The 24000-nt window shown below is 38.1% G+C and overlaps 1 protein-coding gene across 1 annotated transcript in view; it reads left to right on the top strand.

Annotated features, from left to right (window-relative positions):
* Positions 1-24000, top strand: part of kiaa1549lb (KIAA1549-like b) — a 57493-nt gene that overhangs the window by 10744 nt on the left and 22749 nt on the right. The window contains exons 2-7 of the mRNA XM_055036847.1: positions 13456-13815; positions 16683-17165; positions 17242-17357; positions 22236-22455; positions 22685-22818; positions 23229-23397. Coding sequence (XP_054892822.1) covers positions 13456-13815; positions 16683-17165; positions 17242-17357; positions 22236-22455; positions 22685-22818; positions 23229-23397 — 1482 coding nt within the window. The remainder of the gene's footprint in view (positions 1-13455; positions 13816-16682; positions 17166-17241; positions 17358-22235; positions 22456-22684; positions 22819-23228; positions 23398-24000) is intronic.

The following is a 24000-nucleotide window of genomic DNA, read 5'->3' as shown; positions in this document are numbered from 1 at the left end:
AGAGAAATATTTTTTTCTAGGTTTCAGAAAACTTTAGATGCTCTTTTGAAAAAGTTTGAAAGGTCTAGGAAATAGTAAATTTACTATTTTTCACTCTGTTGGAACTATGTGTGATATAACTTGCTCTGCAGCATTCAATATTACCTCTAATAAAGGGTAAGGGAAACCAGGCTGACACCCTTCTGTAGTGAAATATTATTTTAAAAATCTGCTTCAAATGTACTCCACATCCATCAAGAGACCTAATGTGTTTTTTACACAGAGACACTGTATAGCTGAAAAAGTCGCTGTGTAAAAAATTCAAAAGTTTTTTTTGGATAAGTAGAACTAGGCTAGACATTTCAAACATCCTTTCAGGTCTCTTCAAAACATCAAAACACATCAAGCAGGCTGGCATAGAAAGCAACCAGTGGTAATAAGAGTTGTTGTGATGCATACCGCCACTACGACAACAGCAAGATGGCAACAGTTCTACTCCCTCATAGCCCATGTTTTAAAAGTTCACTGCACAAAAAACAGTCATAACTCATAATGCACAGACATCCAAAACACTCAATGATGGAAAGTCCCTGAAGTACTTTGAATAACATGTAATTGTCCCAAAACTATTAATATCTTTGGCAGATTTGGACTTCTTTCAATTGTACTAACATGTCTCCTTGGACGAAAGCAACCTTAGCATTTTGAGGTGTTCTAACCAGAGTCCCAACTTGAATCTTGAATCTGATTGAAAATCATTAAAGGTAAAGATAAGGGTGATAACAAGGAGGCCTTCCAACATTAAACTTTCAGGTTGATTCGACAAAAACCCAGTGGAGACATGCTAATAGAGTTTCCATTGCTTTTTGAGGAAGGTACAAAGGATTAGCTAAATGCCATGTCATTTTCTCTTAATATGAAAACAAAAACATATTTTTATGAAACAATATGCCTTGTACTTTGATTATCTTTTCAAGATGCTGGTGTCATTTCCTGTCAGAAACAAAATTATAGCTTATTAATTGTTTTCTAGAATTATGCAAATAATTGGATGACATGCTGCACCTCCCCTCATTGGTCTTTCTGGGGGATTCCTACCTGCCCTCGGCTGTGTTTAGGTGTTGAGTGTAATGATGTATAGGCTCTTCTCAACATAATAACTTCCTTAAAATTCCAGATGAAATATTTGTACACATCTGTTACGCACACCCACACTCACATCCATTTGTGCGCACACACACACACACACACACACACACACACACACGCACACACACACACACATCCTTGTAATTCTATCAATCTGATGACTTTGGATTGACTTCCATTTAGCTTAGTAACTGCATTTATGCCTAATCATTACCATTATATTCACAACACTAACTTTAATCAACATTTTATTAACCCTAAACTAGCAGAGCTCAGTAGAAACAATAAAAAATTATGACCAGGAACATGTTCTCATTTCCCCAAAAAACCCTTCCCTTTTGTTTAAATGTGTTTTTTGTGTAAGTACACATTCACAATCCAGAAAGTTTAATGTCCTGCCATCATATTTCACTGTTAAATAGCGAATCATGAGTCTGACATCACAGCAACTATTTTCTGCTTTGATGTCAGAAATATTTGCGTGTATGAGCTCACTCCATCTCAGCTTTATCTAAATGTTCCGTGTGCAACCTTTGTTTTGTCAAAACAAAAGATTGAATCCAGTGATGCCGCAGTTACATTTATGGTTATAAATTCTGCAATATGCCTTTTACAAACCCTTTGTTTTTCTAGCTTTTGTCATGATTAACGAGCTTCTAATTGAATGTTTGCTTTTAGGAGGCTGAAGCGTTATTACATAATTACTTCTAAATCATTTAATTGCATGTCAGTTTTAAAATTACAATTAAAGCTGCATTGTATTGAAGCAGCAGCATGAACTAACTAACAGCGGCCCTGCAGGCAAATGGTTTTCACAACCACAGTGACATAAATTAAACCTTTTTCACAGTGGAAGTGTTGACATGTCATAGCAGGAAAAGCATTAGTTTATAATATAATATTTTAAGTACTGGAGACCCTGCAATAATGATTATCTATTCAAAGCTTAGTCCTCTCCAACTCTGTGGTATAGTGAGTAGTTTCAAAATTCAGGACTGCAATTGATTTTTGGTATTTGTGAGTTATCAGCCTCAGAGGCCGCTGCAGTGTAACAGTTGCTATCCTGCAGTGACTGGCTGAATTTAGGATGCATTTCCCTGAGAGCTCATCCATCACTCTGCCTGCTGGAAAGAGTGGTGATCTCTTTGCTGGTTTGCCTGTTTGAGGGGTGGGTCCAGGTCGAATACCTGATCACTTTGATGTGAATCACAAGCCGTGTCTGCGCTGTGCTACAAACATGTTATTTCACCTGAAAGACAGTCCTGGTAAATAATGCAGCTCCTACTTTTTATCTTTTTTATTATCACAGAGTTAGTTGTAACATTTTGCTCAGGTTATCATTGTGGGTGCAAACAACTGTGTAGTCTTTCTATTGTGATATAAAAATTCAGGCTCATAAAGTCATAAAGGTTTAACTTTTCTGGAGTACATGAACAAGGTAAAGATGTGTTATTGTTTTGGGCTTGACAGCAAAGCATGTAAAACACAGACATAATTCTTAAAACAATAGTATTTCAAAATTGAAATATTTCACACCTGAGTCTTTGGGATCGAAATAACTAACTCTCAGCATAGCAAACACAATGTTGTTTCTGTCCATCTATAGCAAGGCTTCTTATAATTTTTTTTAGAAGAACCTTTATGTACACACAACATAAAAAAATGATCCAAATGACCTCTATAACAACTATCTTACCTAGTACCGAATATCTAGTGTGTGCAGCTTTTTCTTATGGGATTGTGCTCTTCATTCAGTTTTCTATGAACTCTGACAGCCTTTTTTGTTCTTCCCAAGGAAAATCAGCAAGTGTTTTACAAACAGCATTTTGCATGAAGGCCAAAAAGTTGTGTGTGTGTGTGTGTGTGTGTGTGTGTGTGTGTGTGTGTGTGTGTGTGTGTGTGTGTGTGTGTGTGTGTGTGTGTGTTCCTTTAATCAGACTAGAACACCTCCTTCCACATGTTTAGTGTGGCACTTACAGGACTTGTAGCAAACTACAAATATATGTTCAAACCCCTTTACATTTCCATTCAATTTACAACCATGCGCTGTAGTTGTGCACTGCTTTGTCTGTCAAGTAAAACTGAAGATGAAATACATAGAATTTGTATCGTAATGTAATAAAATGTTAAAAGTGTCTGAATACTGAATGAAATGTATGGTGTCATATTTGTAATCCATCAATGAGTTTTGGAAACTTTGATTCCTAAATCCCTGTGAATCCCAGCCAGAATAAGCTACTTTGTGGCCCTTTGCTATACTGACCCCCAGATTACAAAGCTGTGTGACAGCATTAAAACGATTTTGACATTCTTATACTTGACTCTAATGTCGAGTTCAGGGGGGAATCCTGGAAGCTTAACAGACTTATCCCACCTTGTTATTTGTCACGGTTGTCCTCCGTCTTTGATAGGCCTCAATTTACACTGTGGTACACTGTCAGGAAAAAAAAAAATGATTGTGATTTGAAGAGATTTCAGAGGTTAATAGTTTTCAACATAGGAACCATAGTGAGGTTGTGTGCATCACTGAATTAAAATTTTAAATACATTATTTCTCTTTTTCTGGTTGCCAGCGTCTCCTTTTGTTGTGCTTTTACTTGTGAGATGCTGATTGACAGATTTAAAATGAGCGGTTTGGAGTTTATGCTCTTATACAGAATTTAGGCACAGTGACTTTGTTTTTTCTCTTAACTAGCCTGTAAATTGTCAGCATGGGTATTTGTGGCAAATCAGAGTGGAAAGAATGATCTACTCTGACAACATAAAGCCTCTGTAATGAAAAAAAAATACTGCTTGCGGTTACATGAGCTAGGACGAATATCTGAAAGTCTGGAATGAAGGATTTGGTTGCTTTAGTAATGTAAGGTTAGGTTTGCTTTAGTTGCGCTCATTTTGGAATTCATTTATAATCACAATCTCTAGAGGGGGCAATAATAAGGTGGAATTCCCCAAAAGTTAACTAAGACAAAAAAATATTCTTCAAAATGTGTTTTGGGGACTTGTACTTTTATCACTGAAGCACAACTGGACAGAGACAGGAGATCAGCACAGGGCAAATAAAAGACAACAAGTACAGTCAGCATTCTGCCATACCAAGAGAAGAGCTTTGATTTTCTTTGAAGTCTCTCTGAGGGTCCAATTAAACAGTCAGACGGAGGGGCTTGGGAACGTCTCACCAGTGACAGCAGAACGGAGAGGTAGCGTTTGACCATGCTGAGCTCCACCTGATTCGACAGCGCTCTCATCTGTGACATCTCACCACAGACAACTGAGGGCATTCTATGTTTTTTATTATTTGTTTAATACGGAAGAATTTGTTATGTTTTAAGACATTTTATGAGTTTTACTGAGCAAGTAGTTTGGAGGTATGAATATTAAAAAAAATATATATCAATCCCACTTCAAAAATGGTCTAATTTGGAAATCACGCATCCTTTACATTCCCAGTAAAACACCTTGAAATTGACAATTTCTCCTTAGTTAGACCTTTAGTTTTTAAATTATATTTTTTACTTTTAATCCAGTTGTGTGTCTTTTGCTATTTGGTTACACTTCAAAATTTTTGATCATTATTGAACAAACATGGCCTAATTTAACGTATAAAATAATTTTCAAATTATTAATTTATTTAGTGCAAAAACAGAACACATTCCACCCAGGAAAAAGTTCATAAACTGGGCTCACGATGTCAGTTTATACATTTTAATTTTGGGAACATTATTCATTGGGCATTATGCACTTCCTACCATTTTGTTATTCCTTTAAGTTATTTTCAAATGCTGACCTAGTTATGCTGACCTAGTTATGACAAAAACCTATGCAAATGTAGATTAATATGTCAAAGTAACAGTTATTTGAAGTTACTGATTTAAATATTATATGAGCTTTCTGTATGATCCCTGTTTTTTTAAAACATTTGGTTTTATTTCATCTGCATAGTAGGTTTGGGAAGAAGTCAAATCTAATAGTTTATGCTACTTTTAGGCTGGCAAGCTGAAAGAGGACCTCCTCATGTTCAAACACACTTTCACGTGTCCTTTCCCAGACCAAACCAGTCACAACTGAGCCTGCTATGTAGGCCAAGTTGATATGATCAGACTGTACAGAGCAGCACAGTTGTCACATGTTCATTGCTGTCATCTGTTTTATACCTTTCCAGTTATGTCAACATTTATATCTTTCAGGTTTTTCCTTCTGCCAAAGTACCATTTTTGATAACAAAAAAAAAAAAAAAAGTAAATGTCATTTACAGTATGGGGCATTTGTTTTTGCCTTATTCATCATTTGCTGTCACTATCTGTTGCCTTTTCTCAACAGCCTGGCATGTGAAATGGCTGCTGTAATTTCCCAGCCCATCACCGCCCCGAGCATGCAGTGACGCTTCTATACTTGTCGCCTGTTCGCTTTGATATGTATGTCTCCATTCGACAGCTGTTAGCCCTGCTTTGACACGGCCTCCTCTCTGTTCATTTATCAGAAGATATCAGGAAATAGGTACAATGATTATAGAACTCCCTGCCGATCTATTGACAACATCTGTGCGAGCCCAGTTTTGTGAACAAATATGCATCTTATTTCTTGCAAAATGATGAGAATGACATTTAGATAAAAAAAAAAAAGCAGCTGAAAGAAATGAAATCTAATGTGTAGATTTCATTCCTGTGAAATTTCCATGGTGAGTTGCTACCTTTTCTTTTATCTCTTGATTGAGAGGCCAGCTTTGCCTCTGGACATGGTGTAGGAAGTAAAAAAAAAAATCTTATCTTTACTGGTCTACAATAGCCTGAAGAAGCTCTCTGAGGCCTCTGACTTTCAGTCACTATGTCTGGCTCAACAAAGTTCTTTGGATCACTTCAGTCATCAAAAGAATATTCTGCTCAGAGATGCTCCTACGTGTTTATACACAATGCGTCTGTACGGATCAGAGTGTTTGCTAATGGAGCACGTCTTATTTTACTCACCATAGTCTGACAGCTTTTCATTTTATTGATGAGGAGTAACTCCAACCTTACTGTATATCGATTTTGCATGAAGTAATTAAGTAGGAAATGTTTTAACAGGTAAACAGGTGGCAACTTAGTCAAGGCATTAAGAATCCTATATGAAATTCTGTCCTTGCATGAACAGCAGAAACTTGTGCAAAGCTATGTTTTTTAATCAAGTCTTGTTACTGAGAAATAAATGATGAATTTAGTTATTTCATCAGCTGGAAATACTACTCCTTATGTAGGGTCTCTTTTGTTGAACCCAAAGCCGAAAGACATTAACACTTTTTAATTATTTGCTTTTATATTATATTATAATTGTGCCATTCACCAACACAAGCATGTTTTACTGGTATTGTTCAGGCCCAGTCACTGTTATCTTATATTTTCGTCTCTGTGCTGTGGTGTAAAGTTCTGCATGTTTTTTGTTTCCCCTTCTGCTGACTAATTTTTGATAATTTTAACTTTTTTTGCTCAGCTCTCAATGGTGCAGTTGGTAGCACTATTGCCTTGCAGCACGAAAGTCCTGCGTTCGATTCCCGGCCTGAGTCTTTCTGCATGGAGTTTGCATGTTCTCCCTGGGCATGCGTGTGTTCTCTCTAAATTTTGGTTGAATTTTACATTGCTGTTTTTGCTGAACTAATGCCAAATTCAAACCAGCTTCATTAGTCATAGGCATCTTGCCCTTTGATCTGTAGGTGGTGCTACATTGCTCGAGGCAGACACATCAAAGCTTACCTGTTTTTTTTCTTTAACTCCATTCCACTCGCCTGTTTAGTTTGGAGACAAATAAGCAGCTCTGAAGATGCCAGTTCTTAAACCCGTCTTAATCCCAACATTGCCAAAGAGGCAAAAGCAGCTTGATGCCATTTATAGGTTTTAAACATGTGATAGAAATTGTGGAATTACATAATCTCTTCATGCTGACCTTTGTTCCGTTGTATACGGTGAACAGTCTGAGAAATCTGATCACTTATTTGAGCGGAGAGAATGTGGACGTTGTCGCTTCCAAAAAAAGGCTTCGCTAAAAGCCAAGAATTAGAGGACCATGAGTATCCTGTACTCAGCCAGTACCGGTAGTGACACACAAGAAGAGACTCTCAATGGGATGATTGGTCTAATGCACCACACAGAGGTGCAAATACAGGAGGAAATGATTGTAACATTTAATTTAGAGAGCATAGAGTACCATCCATAATTTCATGACTGGGCTCATCCTACTTGACATGACTATGCCTGCTGAGATGTTTTTTTTTTTTTTTTGGCTTCTATATGACTGAAACAGGTAGTGAGCTCCTTGTATTTGGAACATTTAAGAAGAGATGTCTATAATATGACCAGAATATATATAGGCTATATATATAGGCCATATATATATATTTTGTTTTTTTTCCATTGAAACCCAAATAATCCAAGTTGTAACACTGGAACACGGGCAGCATTGAACATGCTCCATAAACTGTAATAGGAGTGGACATGACTGCAACAACATAAGCCTTAATAACTCGAGTGTCCTGAGCTGCTTCAGCACAGGAGTCACTCTGTTGACTTGTCAGGCTGAAAAAGGGGCTGCATGTTCATCTGAAGGAAAAGGAAGATGGTGTGAGCAGCTCTTCCTCTGAGTCACTGTTCTGTTTGCTGTCGCAGAGTTTTTTCCACTTACCCCATCATTAATAAAACAATGCATGCGAAATGAGTTAATTCAGACAAAGCATTTACATTTCCTGTGTACATTTTTATTTCTAATAATCCTTTGGTCAAAGGATATAACGAAGTGAACCATTATTTTGCCGTCTTTGTTCCTTTAAATTAAGGCCCACCTCTGTAGCATTCCTTTCAACAGATAATCACTGGAACATTCACCAAACATATCTGATGTGCATTGATGATTTTGATGACTTAATAAAATGTAATAATTGTTTCTGGCTTCAAAATTGATAACTGTATGATGTGTTTATAACTTTTTCTTTTTGTGTTTTATGAAACACTTTTAACTTCCTTGTTGCTGAAAAGTGCTTTACAATTAAACTTAATTGATTGATTGATTGATTTGACCACTTCAGAGTTTTTTTTTTTTTTTGATCAGAAATGTCCTAAGCATTAGCAACAGTGAATTTCAGGCCAAATGTTAATAATTTGCTACCATTAAATGCCACATATGAAATGTCAGAACAGATGAAAAACTGAGAATGGTTATAAAACAATGTTCCTAGATCTGATTGTCGCACAGGGATGTGATTGAAGTTGTTGAAATAACAATTATTAGTTGTGGTCTTTAAAATCTGAAATTTATGGAAGTGCGGAGAAAAAAAAAATCCCCATTGCTGAACAACAAATCTAGTGACTTGTGAATGATGGATCCAGTGATGCATGACCTGAGAGAGAAAATCACCAACAAGCTAAACACATTCTAGGTCTGAATTCTGGGTTCTTTGTGCATAGAGTTTGAATATTTTCCCTGCGCATGCATAGGTTCTCTCTGTCCACTCCGGATTTTTCTCACAGTCCATCACATTAATTGTTCTAGGTGTGAGTGCATGCATGTTTGTTTGTCTTTTGTTGCCTAGTGACCTATCCCATGCTTATTGCCCAATAGTGGAATAATGATGGAATATTTCTGCTTCTAGATGTGTAAAGCTGGTATGAAAACGCTCCAAATTATGTGAAACCCTGTTTGCAGAGTTGTCTTAAAGAGGACTCATGGAAATACATACAATACTTTTCTTTTCTTTGTTTCATGCTCTACTTTGTGATGGGTTATCAGATCAAATTCCAAAAAAACTGCACTCAGGTTCACGGTTCATAAAACATATGCAGAAAAATGAGTGTAACATACTTTACAAATATCCTTTTGGCCCAGTGGTCCATCTCAGCCACAGGTTTTCTTCTCCAAGCTTGAAACCAGATGAAAATGCATATGTTCAGCTGCATTAGTTTATAATTTCAAAAGAACAACAGCTCAAAGCACTTGTGTGTGGAACTGCTTTTCTATATGCGCCAATGTGTAAAATATACTTTTCAGGCACTTTCCATAAAAATGAAAAAAGCAGCTCGACCTCTTCAGCGTGTTTCTCTGCTCACAGCGGACCGTTAGGCTACTATTTGAATTATACTGTCTTGTTTACTGTTTTCTGCACATGAAAGAACAAAAACAGCTCAAAGCAAAAGGAAAGGGTGTGCATAACAAGAGTGCAGCAGTGCAGGCCCCACTAATGTCACGTTTGCGCCCTTGTAGCAAAAAGATAATGCTGGCTGCAGAGGGGGTAAAATCAGTGTGAAAATGAAGTCTGTGGTTTGGATCTGCTAGTTCAGTGTTTCCCAACCCTGGTCCTCAAAGCACACCGCCCTGCATGCCCTGCGATCAGTTGAATCAGGCACATTATAGCATCGAAACCTCTAAAACGTGTAGGACAGTGTGCCTTGAGGAGGGTCACAGAACCTTCTTTTTATTTAAAAAAACCCCAAGTGTTTTGTAATGAATAAATGACCTACTGATCAAATATTAATTTCTTTCAGGAGCCTGTGGTATTGGGTGTTGTGTCAAGAGTAGAATGTATATTTGTATTTAACGGTGACCAATATTTCCTGCGCATAACAACTCTTTGTTTCAATAACAGACGCTTATCTGTGAGAATAATTTTTGACATACTTAATAAAGTGTGTCCCTTAATAAAGGGTTCCACTGATGTAAATAAGAGCAATTGACCGAAGATATTTACAGGCACATTTAAATCAAAACTGATAAAGACAGTTTATGTGTCTCTGCTAAAATGAAAGCTGATGAAGGTTGGTGCTTTTGAAGTTTACATTTAATTGATTGTTTATCTCAAGTGACTTATTTGTCTAATGGCCAACACTTACATTAATATTCAAGATTTGATTTTATTGCAAAGGTAAACAGATGACAAGCACCATTGTGAGCAAATTAAAATGTGTACGTATATAAAGTTAATCTCTACAACATCTATTTAAATGAGAAATAACAGAGAAATGTTGCTTTGAATCTTTGAATTGTATTTTTACTCTTGTTCTCCATGTTTTGTCAATGCACTCTGGTATTTAACTTGAAGCAAAGCTGAGATTAAAATGATTTCTGTTCTAAATGGCTTTATGGTTCCTAACAAAGTTATTAATTTCACTTTTTTGTACATGTTGTGACTTCTGCCGCATCAAACAGTTCCCCTGCAGGATTTCCCTGTATTGGCTACATCACTTTTCTATTCAATTCTGATGTGCCTCATTCCTGGAGAAATAAGGCACATGATGACACCATTGGACTGGTGTGTCCAGGGTGATGTGTTATGTTAATTTTCTTTAACACAATTTTTTGCATGTGGACAAAAAGGCTCAGTTTTGGAAACATCTGACCAGAACTCCTTGACTGTCAGGCCTGCCATCATGGATTGTGGACTTTTAGCTTTTTGTACTTCCATAAAAACGTATTTATGGAGTATGCAACCAATACATGTTCTGTCTACAAATTATCTCATTGCAGATGTGAATCTCTGCAGCAGTAGCCCTCTTGACTGCCTCTATGATTAATGTGCTCTTACCCCGACCTTCTGTTTTGTGTGCTTGGCCATAGGTTTGTACAGACAAATATTGTTTTATATCCTCATGACTTCCTTGGTTTTTACCCGTATGTTCAAAAATCTTCTCTGATAAAATTGAGGCCTTTGTGGAAAAGCTGCATTTATACTGAGATTCAATTTTCAGAAGTGGACATTACTTCTGAAAACTGACTGCACACATTTTTCCTTAATAGCGTAAAAGTAAAAGGGGCACAAAAGTGAATGCATGTTTCACTGTTTAGATTTATATCTGTAAAATCTTGTTAATTCACTTTAGCTAAACTGTGTTGGTACAACAATTAAAATTCCACTGTTTTCATTTAGTGCGTTCACTGTAAAAAACCATCAGCATAAATACTTACTGTATTATTGTGTTTTGATACATTTTAAAGACAAAAACAGTTGTTTATATTACTTTTCTTAACTGAAAACTTTGAAAGAAATTAGTTTTTTATACTCCGAGAGCCTGAGTTCAATCATGTGTCACCTCTCATTAATTTCTCTTTTAATTCCCAGTTCATCCTTTACTTCCTCCTCTCTCCTGTCACCTGCACACCTTGTCCTCTTGTATGCTGCTGAGAATGTTCCCTTATGCTCCATACCGTCAGAGCAGGTGGCAAACCGCAGGTGAACTTCACACCTCCACTTGCGCTGGCATCTCTTGCATACAGTCACATTTATGATGCCGCTGGGCTTACTAATAGGCTGTAGTAGATCTTACTGACCTCTTTGTGGCCTTGAAGCAGGACTCATGTCCTTTGTTTTGTTAGTGGTCATTTTGTGAGTACGTAATTGTAATTTCTCTTCATATCAACAGTTTGTGAGAACATATTCAACATTTCAAAATGTGAAGAGCAATTTAGCTTTTCACATTTTGACTACCGTAATCAGAGATTTATGAAACAAATCAAATAAAGCTGGATCGTCTTGCAGACATTATAAGGTTTCCTCAAACACCATTGTTCATGTTTGCTCAGAAATGGCAGTCGTACATGAGTGTGTGAGCTGCTGCAGTTCAGCGGCGGAAACTTGCTAAGGGGGCGGCAGATGTGACACGACTGCTAAGTTTTAAAAATGGAAGAAAGGAACCCTGTTTGGTCGAGTCGATAACGTGCCACAAAATAAGGGCAGCTAAGAGCATGGGAGAAGACGAAAGACAAATCCACTTCAGCTGAATTCAGTCTGGTAATCACCACAAGCATGTTGTTGTTAGTTTCTGCTCTCCACATCCATCATGCTACCTATTTCTGAGCTGTGATTTTTGCAAACGCAAACAGCTTTGCGCCGGGAGTCTTTTTTGTGTTTTTCAGGAAGTCAGATTTCAGGTCAGCTTATGGCTGCAATCTCTTGAATAATTCCATTTGTTCTGCTTTAAGCTTTGCCTCCGTTTTCTTTTATTAAGGAATGCGCCACTGTCTGCCCTTGGTATGCTGTCAGCGAACGTCAGAAAAATGCATTTACACCCCAAACCTGGGCTCAGAGCAGTGTTTATGAAGGTCTTAACATTTGCACAAGGAAAAATAAATATTTTATGTGTTCAGTGCACCAGAGAAAACAACTTTATAATAGTATCTCTATAACAATGTAAAAAAGTCTTGGCTACAGCTTTGAAACATTTCACCTGAAGACAAAAATAAGAAATGAACAAAGTGAGAATCATACTTAATAGAAGAAAAACGGAATAAAATGAATACTATTTGATTTTTTTATGTTTGCTTGAGTGCTTTGTCAAACCACAAGTCCTCCCATCATTGCATCATTGCAATGGTTAAGCAAAAATACCTGCCAGCCTCCAGTAACACATCATTTGTGCCTTACATGGGTCAGTGCTTGTCTCTCTGTGTGTGAAGGGCAGCAGATGAGCTGCTTTTGCTTTGTCCACAAAATACAAAATATTATCTTACCAAAGTTAATGTTTCTTGCCTTTTTTAAATATTTTTACTAAACTAAACTCAAAACAAAATTCCTCAGAGATCTTGTTGTTCATTGACATATTTAAATGCAGAAAAAGTGTCTATTTTCAGACAAGGATCAGAGTTAATCAATGTAAAATTGGTTTGTTTTGATCTCTGGTTGTTATCTGATACATCTTTATTGAGGAATATCGTAATATAATTTAGTCAGTATACAATATGTAGGTAACATTAAGATTGTGACAGTGCTGGAGAACTATCCTTTTTATTAAATCATTAAGTTCTGCATGTTTTTTTGTTTCCCCATTTCATGCATCTCACAGCAAACCCTTTGGTCCACATGTTACAATTTCTTTCTATTTAAGTATTTTCATAAATCAAGGTGATAGCCATATAAATGTCATTTAATTTCTTGAAAACTTTGTTTTTAATTTCATTTTCATTCATTTTTGGTTTTAATACATTTTCGGGCTTGTTGACACTTATGAAATTGATAGAGAAGTAATGGAAAACAACTTCTAATCAATCTAAAATTACTCATAAAAGATTGTGCAACCTTTGACTGACAGGTATTTATTGCAGTAATCTGACAGCATTTCCTGAGAGTTTATAATAATTGTGATATAGTTAATTACTTTCCTTCATTGGCTGTCAAAGGTTGAGGCCAACCACCCTGGTGGCATGTTTCCTCCTCATGTCCCTGCACAATGAAGTTGGTATTGACGATAGATAGATTTTCATGCCGGATAGTGTTAGTAGTGGATAAGTTGACTCATAATTGACAAGAACTTTCAACAGAGAAATGGCGTCTAAATAGGGCTATACATAAGTAATCTTCTCTTTATGTTCTCTTTGCAGAAAAACCCACCTATGATGCCTCTGGCTCCCCACCGAGGAGCTCTGCATTCACAAGTCCTCATGTCCAACCAATGGCTGAGGTGACAGCGACGGGGGAGGTGCCTTTCCAAGTGATTCATTCGGACAGCAACGCAGATGTAGAGGGCGAAGGTTTATCAGGACAGCCGGCTTTTTCCTCTATCATAACTGTGATGGCAGGAACTGTCAAACATCCAGTGAGCCTTGATCAAAGTAGAACCTTGCCAACTATCAGCAAGGATGATACACTCACCACCCAATGGCCTTCACATAGTTCCAGCCAAGATTCAGACATGTCCTCCTCATCACCGTCAGTCGGAGACAGCATCAGAGCACGCTCAGGTCTGGTTTTTAGCCGTTGTTAGAAACACCCTACATAGCCATTACGTGTCATTTTGATCACTGACAGCAATGTCGATCCAGTACCATCTTTCTTCTTTGTGCCATCATTCTTGTTATCTTTATTTTTTCAGTCATCTTCCACTGAGCAGATAAACAAAGCTGTTTCATCTCAGGGTCAGGAGAGTGTGCCCAACACAGCCTGTTTCTCAGATAGAGGTATCAATGTTATTACCTGCTGAGCCTCAGGCTTGGGTAGACAGCATTAGACCAGCAAAGTGCACCTCTTATAGGGTTGGTGACCTATAAGAGGTGAGTATATGTTGTTTAATGGGATACACAAAACGCCACAAGTGAGTCATCAATGTTCCCAAGTAAGCCCAGCAGAGAAGATAGCAATAAAATGACAGTCATTTCGTCTTACTTTGGCCGGTGACCAGCACTTTTTATTCTACTCCAAACAATGATCTGAATCATTTAGTTAATTTAGATGGATTCATTCAAACTCTGAACATAAGCCTGAACTCTGTATGTGCTGATAATCTTAAAAACAGCTCTCCAATTTCATCCAATCAAAGGAGTCATGCAGTTCAGAGGCAGCAGGGAGTTTCACATAATCCCACATCAGCACTGCTGTCTGCCCGTGCTAAAGGCTATTCACTTTCCAGTCATGTCACACAGCAGATGTTACACCGAACAGCCTTTATGAGGAATCAAGACAAGACTACGGCTGATAGTCACACTTTATCCTGTAGAAGCAGCAAAGGCATGTCATCAATCATTTCACATTTTGGTAATCCGACTGTGACATCCGCAACAACCTTCACAACCAGCAAATGTTTTTTTTTTCTTCTTTTTTCCTCCCAATCTTCATCAGATCGAATGCCTCCCTCTCAAACCACAGCCGCCAAGACGGCACAAACCCACGTTTCTGTAGCGTGCGCCTAAGAAGATGCATGATCTAACCCTGGTGATTTACTGATGGCAGCAGGTCAAAGCAGTCCCAGACTTCCTGCTATCAATATGAATTACAACCTGGGAGAGACATCGGGGGCTGAGCTGGGATCTGCTTACGTGCCATCTCACCTGAATAACTCACTTTCACTTACTCAGCTGAGACCTGAGCCCGCCAACGCTTTCGCCCCCTCAGCCTCGTCCACATCAAAGTCAGATGCACTGAGAGATGTTGAGGAATTTGTAACAATAACGGCACTTTCAAGGATGTAGCCCACACAGGCTGGACAGCGCTAACAATATTTACACCCAACAAAAGGGCAAAATCTCCTTATGAGCAGAGAGTGGACGCAAGGAATACAATCTAAATGACTGAACATTAAAGCGTTAAATAACAAACTAGAAACTTGAATAAAGCCCAATTCACTTGGACTCTACGCAGAGAAGGTGATTTTGGAGAAGACATCCTCAAAACAACCTCCTAAAATAAAGTCCCTGTTGAGGATCCAGCTTTAACCTCAACATCTAGAAGATCAGAGAACGGAGATGACTTCTAAGAAAGAAAACAAAATCACATAATGACATATCGCATAAAAACTTCAAAAGACTTCCACCAAAATACCAAAAGTATTTTTGTTGCTACCTTCTTTCAATAGAAATGAAGAGTCTATGATGATCAGAGATCCAGCATTTTACAAGACAGGGCAATTCACAGTCTGCCCTGCGTCTGTCTTTTATGACTTCAAAAGACACCTTTTATTTCCTTTTTAATATTGACAGTAGAAGAATGTCTTCTGCTAAATTGCCCTTACCTGAAAATTTTGTGTGTTAAAACCTATTAAAAGCCCTTCAGTCAAATTCTATGCCAGTTCTTCTTCTTCCTCCTTAGCAAAACCCCTCCTGACACTAATGACACAAATTTATCTGCAGTAAGATCAGTCACAAGCATGGGCAGAGAGGAATCAAATTCAATTTTGGGCCAGGAAAAAAAAAACCCTTTCCCTTAGCCGCTCCCTTTGCAGTAACTACCTCTTTTAGTGATGGACAAAACAGCGAGGAGACATCGAGTGCTATTTTCAGCTCTGGCAAAAAAACTAATGGCTCTGTATACAAAGTGGAAAGCCACCAAGCCAGTTCTGGTTCAAAGCAGTGCTTTTAAAGCAGGAAGCGCATCTTGCAGCTTTGACAGTGCTAAATCTAATTTAGCAGCAGATGGCTCATCACATGAACATCAAAAACTGGAAGACAAACAAGAGCATAATGTGCATTTATTGAATTTGGATGATTCAACAGCTGTCACCTGTAGTCCATTTCCAAAGTGTCTGACCTTTGGAGAGCATACATTTTCTACCTTTGCTCAAGGGACTTCAAAACTATGAGAACTAAAGTCCTGATTTGCTTTGGGCTCATCCTGGATCTGCCCTGTCTTCCAGTGGACTGCCGGAGTTATTATAGGAACTTCTGCTGCATCTGTCTGGAGTTCAGATGTGTCTCTACTCTTCTTTTCTACACTTACTAACTCTGAAATACTATCCCAAGCTGCTCTTCTTGTACTGAGGTATAAGAGCATGAAAGCCCCATACTCAGTTTCCTAAGTATGCATTTGACTTGGCTGTCACATTTTCAAACATTACTTTCAATGCCGAACCAAAGAGGTCAGCTTTACAATCTAACCCATTTCCTCCATTCTTATGTCAATCTCCATCATAGTCAACTGCTTTTCCATCACCTTCATGCTCTCAGTTGTCCTCATACGTATAAAAAAATCTCTTCAGTGTTTTATTGAACTAACATATTGTCAACACTATCAAACTTACACCCATCGAAAGTATCATTCCTTTGGTTTTCACCAGCTTTGACCTTAACGTTAGGTTGTGATCACTCACAACAAGTGACTGAGGCGTTTGTTCTTGCAGAGCCAGAGACGGATGATCTTACAGCTGGAACATCTAAATCAGTTGTGTCCACTTTCCCCAAAGAAAATGAGGTCAGTCTAAGCTCTTCTCAGTCAGACAGGGTAATCCTTTCTGCTGGGCCCATCGAGAACACATCTCAGGTATCACTGGTGACCCCGCAACACGATACCCCGACAGCCCCTGTGAAGCTCACCACAACAACCACATCGCCACCTGCAAAAACTCCCGCCATTACCGCGAGTACGCCTTCTCCGAAAGTAATGATGGCGTCGACCACCAAGACCACTCTGCAGCCCAAACCCGTTACCGGAAGAACCACCACAACCATCAGGACTTTTACCAGCAGAAGAACGTTCACATCGCCCAACCAAAGAGCAAACCCTCCGAGGGGGGTGACCGCCGTCTTTGTCTCACCTTTCACCACAACCACAGAGGCTCTACAACCACAGTGCAACATAACTGAGAGGTTATGGGTGAAAACAGGTAAACTCTGGAGAAGAAGAATATTATTTTGTCATACTTTGTTTCCAAATTGACTTTTTTTCTTTGCCTGTTTTAGTTGTTTCAATCTACGTAAGACGGAATAGACTGGATAGCATTCAGAGGCAGAACTTGCGAAGGGGACTGAGTCAAGGCCTCAGAAAAGCTTTGAATGACACATCAGCCCAAGCACAGGTAAGAATGCATATTCCACAGAATATAATATGACAATGTGTGTAGTTTTTTTGTGTGTGTGAAAAAGTTTTGCTGAAGAGATTTGTTACATTCACTGACAACACAGAAGTTGAAAGAATGTGCAGATCACACCAATAAGTGATCAAACAAAGCAAACATGATTACTGCGCATTATTGTGTGCTTGCACCAGCCTCCTGTCTCCAAAATCCTTTTTATTTTTGGTATTTGTCTGTTAGGGACCTCCCTGACCTTCCTCATGCAAATGTAAAATGCCTGAAGTGGGGAGAGCAGCAGGAAGACCCGCCCTCACCCAGCCCTACACGCACACTAAACAGCAGACAGAGCAACATCACTGATGTACATGACACTGATTAAGGCAGATTTAAGGGGGAGCAGCAGGGATGAAGGCGAGGTTAAACCGTGGCCTGTGGAGGAAGAGGCAAAGGTCAACAGGATGAAGCAGCTTTAAAAAAGCCTTGGATGTGATTTACCAGATGAATTCATAGAAACGAAACGGCTCACATGTAATGGCAACAGCAGGTTGGGAGTATTTACTTTGTTTGTAGAACTAAATCTACTTAAGATGAATGTTTTTTTTTTTTTAACTATTTGAGAAACAGTTGTTCAGTGAAGCAATTGTGAGTTGTTCCTCATTTTGCCCTTGCAAGAAAACTGGAGGTATGTAATCATACCAAGAACCCTGATGTAGGCTATTGCAGAAGAGATGAAGATTAATATAGAAATTAGGTTGACTGGCTCCCAGAAGACACAGTTTGGTGTCACAAATTTGAGTTACTGGACCAACATTAAAGATGATGTCGTTTACTTTTTTTTATGGTTAACCAGAGTCACATCTTTATAAACAATCTGCAGCAATATTGCTGGTATTGCACCAACATTTTTGCATAGATTGGATTTGGTCAAAAAGGGTGGGGGGGGAAAGAAAGAAAGTAACCTCTCGGTGTTTCCCCAATAATAAATCCAGTGCATGGACAAAATGACCTTTGTGTTCGGATTAGCTTTTTGTGGAACAAATCATGTTTCCCAATGTGCCAAAAAGCATCCTATCTCCCCGCTCTCGTACTGCCCTCTAAAACCTCCACTCCATGTGAATTTGTATTAAGAGCACCTCTTAACTATGCAAGGTTATTACTGAAAACAGCCAGATAGAAATATGTGAAAGAAAAAAAAAAATCGGAAAAAAGCAGAGTTAAACTCGGCAATGGGTTTAGTGCAGTTATTTCCTTCCTCCCCCTTTTTTACACATAAAAGGCATTAAATAAAATTGTGTGGATCATTTTGATTCATTGTTTTTGTATAGTGCCAGTTTCCAAACACATACTCTCAGTGGAATACAATTACAGCAACATAACTAAAGGGCAGGCCCAGGAAAAAACAAACAAACAACAAACAAACAAACTTTCACTGTAAGCTTCAGAAAGGGAAATAGGCCTATTCTTGAGAACTTGAGCTGGTATTCATGAGGATGGGACTCAAAAGCTAAAAACTCTCATCTCTTCTTATGCACAATCCTGGAACTAATAGTACTCTTATCACAGAGATGCAAAGTTTCCACTTTGGAAAATATTATGCAATTCATAAGTATATTCATCAGGGGAACATTTTGCATCCATTTTTTACAGGGAGCAAATTTAACAAAGCTAGAACTTTCAAATATAATCTCTTCAGGTAATTTATTGATCTGTTTGACCTCTTGTGTTCAACAGAAGCAAACAAGGCAATAAAAAAAAATAAAAAAAAACATTCAAATATTCTCACTCACTGATCCTGTGAGAGTGCTTGAACCATGCAATGTAATTACATGCTCCATTTTTATTACGAAGATTTTTACATTTCAATTTGAAAAATCTGCAGAAAGATGTTCCAAGTTCAGTTGAGAAAACAAAGATTTTCTCCACTACTCACTTTAACTAGTTTGTAGCAAATGTTAAAGTGCTTAAACAGCTGATTAATCTATGGTTGTACTGGTTAGCTCAGCACAATAATTAGTTTGTATTAAAAGGTTGAATACTTCAGGGTGCAAATAGTTTCTACCAAGCATTTTTGTCTGCCTTTACGCTAACAAATCAAAGTCATTGAGTGTAAACGGAAATGTTTTACTGCAAGTTTGGGAATGTTTTGTTGGTAAAGGTCACATATGCAATTTAAAAGTGACTCGCCAACATAATACCTTGCACTGTAAATAAAGGGGAAGTTTGCTTTTCTGTGACGTTAAAAGCCTAAATGCAACAACCTCAGTCTTATTTGAATATACAAGTAAATATTTGAAAGCAATCCTCAATACTTTCTTGAAATTGAACTATTAGACTGATTTCATTTAGAATCAAGTATATCAGTTTACCCATAGAGTGAGTTTTAATTTAGCTCCTATTGTTTAATATTTCTGCAATAATTAACTGTATTAGGTGTGAAAAACAATATTGCAGTTAGTGTGGGTAGTGCGATAACAGTTTTCTCTCTTTTTTTTGTATTTCTTAACCCAGAAATAAATGTTTCTGCCTCTACGTGGCTGCTGACTATGTGAAGCTCATGTTCTCCCTCGGTGTCTCTCGGTGGTCTTGAAAGGTGTTTTGCTTCAGTGCACTTTGGTCACCTATTTGAACAATGCATGGGTCATTTATAGCAGAGGATAGCTGGGGAAATTGCCTTTGCATTTAATTACAGACTAAATCGGTTGGGAGGAGACAAACGTGCGGAGCTGATTTTATGAATTAGCTCAAAGACACAAGACTAAAGATTAAGAACGTTTTGAAGAGCTATTTTTGAATTTTTCATTTAAAGATCTGCATGTTTTCTTTTGTTTTTTGGTACTTGTTATATTTTTCCATCTATCTGTCCTACTCGTCATGAAGGAAATAACAGGCTTGTTCCTAATAGCATCTTCACATAGCTTTGATCCTGATAGGATGACGGGATGATAAAGAGCTCTATTCATAGAGCTTGTAACAAGGCTGAATTGTGTGGAGGCAGAGTTGTAACTTTCAGCTACGGAGACAAGAGGCTCTCAGTGTTTTGGCCTCTTCGTCAATGTGGGCTCTTTGATGGATCTCAATAACCGATGCGAATGGTTCTACCTCTCGTACGAAAACACCTAGTTCCATCATCGCTCCTCTCCCAGCTTTTATGAAGAGGAGAAAGTCAAACTCTTCCTGATAAAACGCATCAAGACTCTGTTTGTCGATGCAAAAATGCAAAAGCACACATTTATTTTTCAGCTCTAGTCACCTGGTCTCATGACAAAAGCCGTCTCTTGACAGACTCCTTCTCTCAACAACCTCTCAGTTCATTCTGACTTCCTAAAAAAATAAAAAGTTAAAAGCACATAAATGTAAAAAAGAAAAATGTTGTTTTCATATGAATGGAAAAACTAAATAAAGAGATTTCATAGTCAAGTGAAGAGTGTTCAGATGTCCACCTGAATGACGAGAAGCAACACAAACAAACAACAAATAAAAATGCCAACATGAAAAATACATTACTATGTCAACAAGTTAGTCATTGAACCTCAAGAGAAGACTTACTATCCGAGACCATTTGAATAGTTTTTAGAAGACCTTGGTCTTTTTATCAGATTTTAACATTTCCAGATATCATAACTGACTGCTTTTGCTAATTCAATTTGACTTTATTTATTTTCTTTTCTTTATTTGACTAGAACTTGTATCACAGCAAGAAAAGCAGACACAATAACATTCCCTACAACTCAGGTACTTCATTACATTTTGGTGTTAAAAACCCAAACCAGTTGGTTAATTGGTGCTGTCGGAATATGTTCTATCAGTATTTACTCCACATTTATGGATATTTATGAGCAGGTCTTAAAGAGCCCACTTGAATTTGATGGGGATATAACACCTGGCTACACATTTTCAGTCACACTGCAGTTAATACGATAAAGGCTTGCTTGGATTGAAACATGACCATTTTTCTTCAAAGAAGCACATTTAACAACCAGTACATCGCCCATAAAAACCCTATAGATAACGCCAACATATTTTCAACTGAATGATGATAGATTTACTCAATGTACCTATTAGGGTATCAGTGTGTGGCCTGATTTATTCTGTGTAGTCAAAAATGATCAATTACAAAAGCAATCTTGGATCCCACACAGCCTGCAGGATTCTTTCATTTATGTGACATTATTTGCCAATAGAGGTACCAGTAGTACTGTGGATGAACAGATTCATACTGGCATTTGGTAACATTTAAGAGACTTGCATTTGATTTTTGTTCCCATTCTCTCTCTCAAATTATAGGTGCAAACATTTAAGTGATAAATTTGTATGTGATGTTGGGTCAGTATCCACAGTGAGCTGAGAACTAAACCTACTTTCATTTTGCCTCAACTGTGATTTTCCAACTCCATTGTATGTGTTGATGTTTTAGAATTAGCCACTAAAATATCTGATCATGTGGACGGCACAATACATGAGCCTGAACAAGAAACTTTTAGACCTCAGCAGAATACAGTGGAGCCTCAAATTGTTAACATTCAAAAAGATTTATTTGGTAATAAAAACACATCAAATATCATCATGTCTGGGTTTTTATTATTTTACTGACATGGCAAGACAACTTTAGACAAATTCTGTTTAATAATAGAGCACGCCTACACCGTGAATGTCCGTAACAGTAGGAACAGCTATGCTTTCTACACTGCCAGCACATTTTTAACTTAGTTTTTAAAACATTTTTTTAACTAATGAGCTATTGTTTAACCTAACGAAGGGACTCTTCACCAACTCATATTGCTTACATAAGTAGCTCTATGCAGAGCCATAAATTATGTCTGGTATATCTGTAAACATCCGTCTCCTGTTTTTTTTTATTTTTTTTTAACTCAACTATTTCAGGTGGAGACAGTTTTTGGCTCTCCCAACATGACTGTGGCTTATCACGTGACAGGAGGAGAGACAGTTTACCCTCCTTCTGTAGTAGCAGAGGGTTTGATGTCCTACGGCCGTGATAAGCTGATTGCAGACCTGCGACAGTATCTCCCCATGGTGACAGCCCTGCCTCTTCCTGTTGCTTTGTGGAGATCCAGCCCCGCCACTGGCTTCCAGCTGAAAACAGGTCAGCCAACTCTCACTCAGGGTGAAAACAAGATCAGCTTGAGACTTCATAGTGCTTTCCCCCCCCCTGCTGTGACTTTGCCCCGCAAAGAGAAAAATGAATGTTTGTCACACCACATCGGAGACAAAAATGACACATTACATGTGTGTAAAGTAACAATAGACAGTACATCTGAACTACGTTCTAGCAGCCCATACAGTCTTACATTGTGCCATTCTTTGTGTTGCAGTGTTGCAGTTTGTGGGGTCAGGTGACGACCCGCGATCCTGTCGCTTCTTACAAATGATGGAACAGAGACTCGAGAAGGTCTTTTCTGAGGCGCAGGCCAAAGTTCTCAACGCTAAAAGCCGACTCACAGTTCAGGTAATGCAGTGACCTTTATTTGCCGGGGCCGGGCTGCTCTGCTTCTGTTAGTCATCTGGCGTTTTATAAGATCTGGCAGCTTCAAACAGATGCAAATTGCTCACCATTTGTGCAAAATTCTCCCCTCGTGAATTGGGCTGTTTCTGTTTTTTTTTTCCACCGGCTGCTTTTCAGATCCATGGTAATTATGCCAGTGAGCCACTGTTTGTATTAATTTTAATATGCTGTCACATTAAACTGCACCATGTATCAAAGCTAATTTGACACTGACACATTTAAGTAAAAAAATATGCTGCCTTTTTTCCACTTTTTTATAGCTAACTGTTCTGTTGTTTTCCATGTCCTTCTGTCGTTTTCTACATCTGTATCTTGTTTTCTTGCTAACCTTTTTTTTAAAAATCTTTTTCTAGATTCTGAGTGTTTCTCAGACACCAGGCTCTCCTGCTGTGTCTTTAGTCTACGCTGTAAAGAACGGGACTGTATTTCTTAATGGAACAGTCGCCTCCAACCTTCTTGGTCAGTTTTCTGCTGAGCTGGTGGGCTACTTCCTCTTCTATCCCCCGCTTATTATTGCTGAGCGTGAGTTGCATTTTTTTTTCTAGTTTGAAATAAATGTGTTAATACAGAATTCGGTGGCTGCAAAGAGTGCATGCGTTTCATTAGGGAGTGTTTCTTTGGCAGCCTCAAATCTATTGTGTTAATTCAGAGAAAGTTTTTATGAGCTGTGGTCCACATGGAGCCACTGAGTCCGTCTTGTAAAGTGCCTGTCAGCCTGAATGACTGCCGGTTTCCAAAGTGAAATGTTCTCGACTGTTCTCTAGCTTTTGAAGAAATATTCAGTCTTCATCTGTTTAAAAGTGCAAAGATAAGTAAGCAGTGACAGGAATCAGCAGGAGACTAAACAGTAGTCCCAGTGGGAGTCCAGTGTGTCTCCGCAAAAAGAAAGACAACAGCAAAGGTCTAAGATAAAAAAAAAATAGAAGCAAGTAGTGGTTGGATGCTATTAAAAGAATCTAATTAATAAGAGGCTTTGTGTTTAGCTAATTGAGATTAACCAAATTTTTTTTTTCCAAAATCAATGTATGACAAAATAAGAAAAGTTATTCAATTTGAGCAAATGTTTTTTTAATGAATGATTCTATAATAATTATAAATGAAAAGTGATATAAACACTAACAAAGG

Source organism: Poeciliopsis prolifica, unplaced genomic scaffold, assembly GCF_027474105.1.
Source record: "Poeciliopsis prolifica strain line A6 unplaced genomic scaffold, Auburn_PproV2 SCAFFOLD011, whole genome shotgun sequence".
Lineage (NCBI taxonomy): Eukaryota > Metazoa > Chordata > Actinopteri > Cyprinodontiformes > Poeciliidae > Poeciliopsis > Poeciliopsis prolifica.
This window is presented reverse-complemented; position numbering and strand designations above follow the sequence as displayed.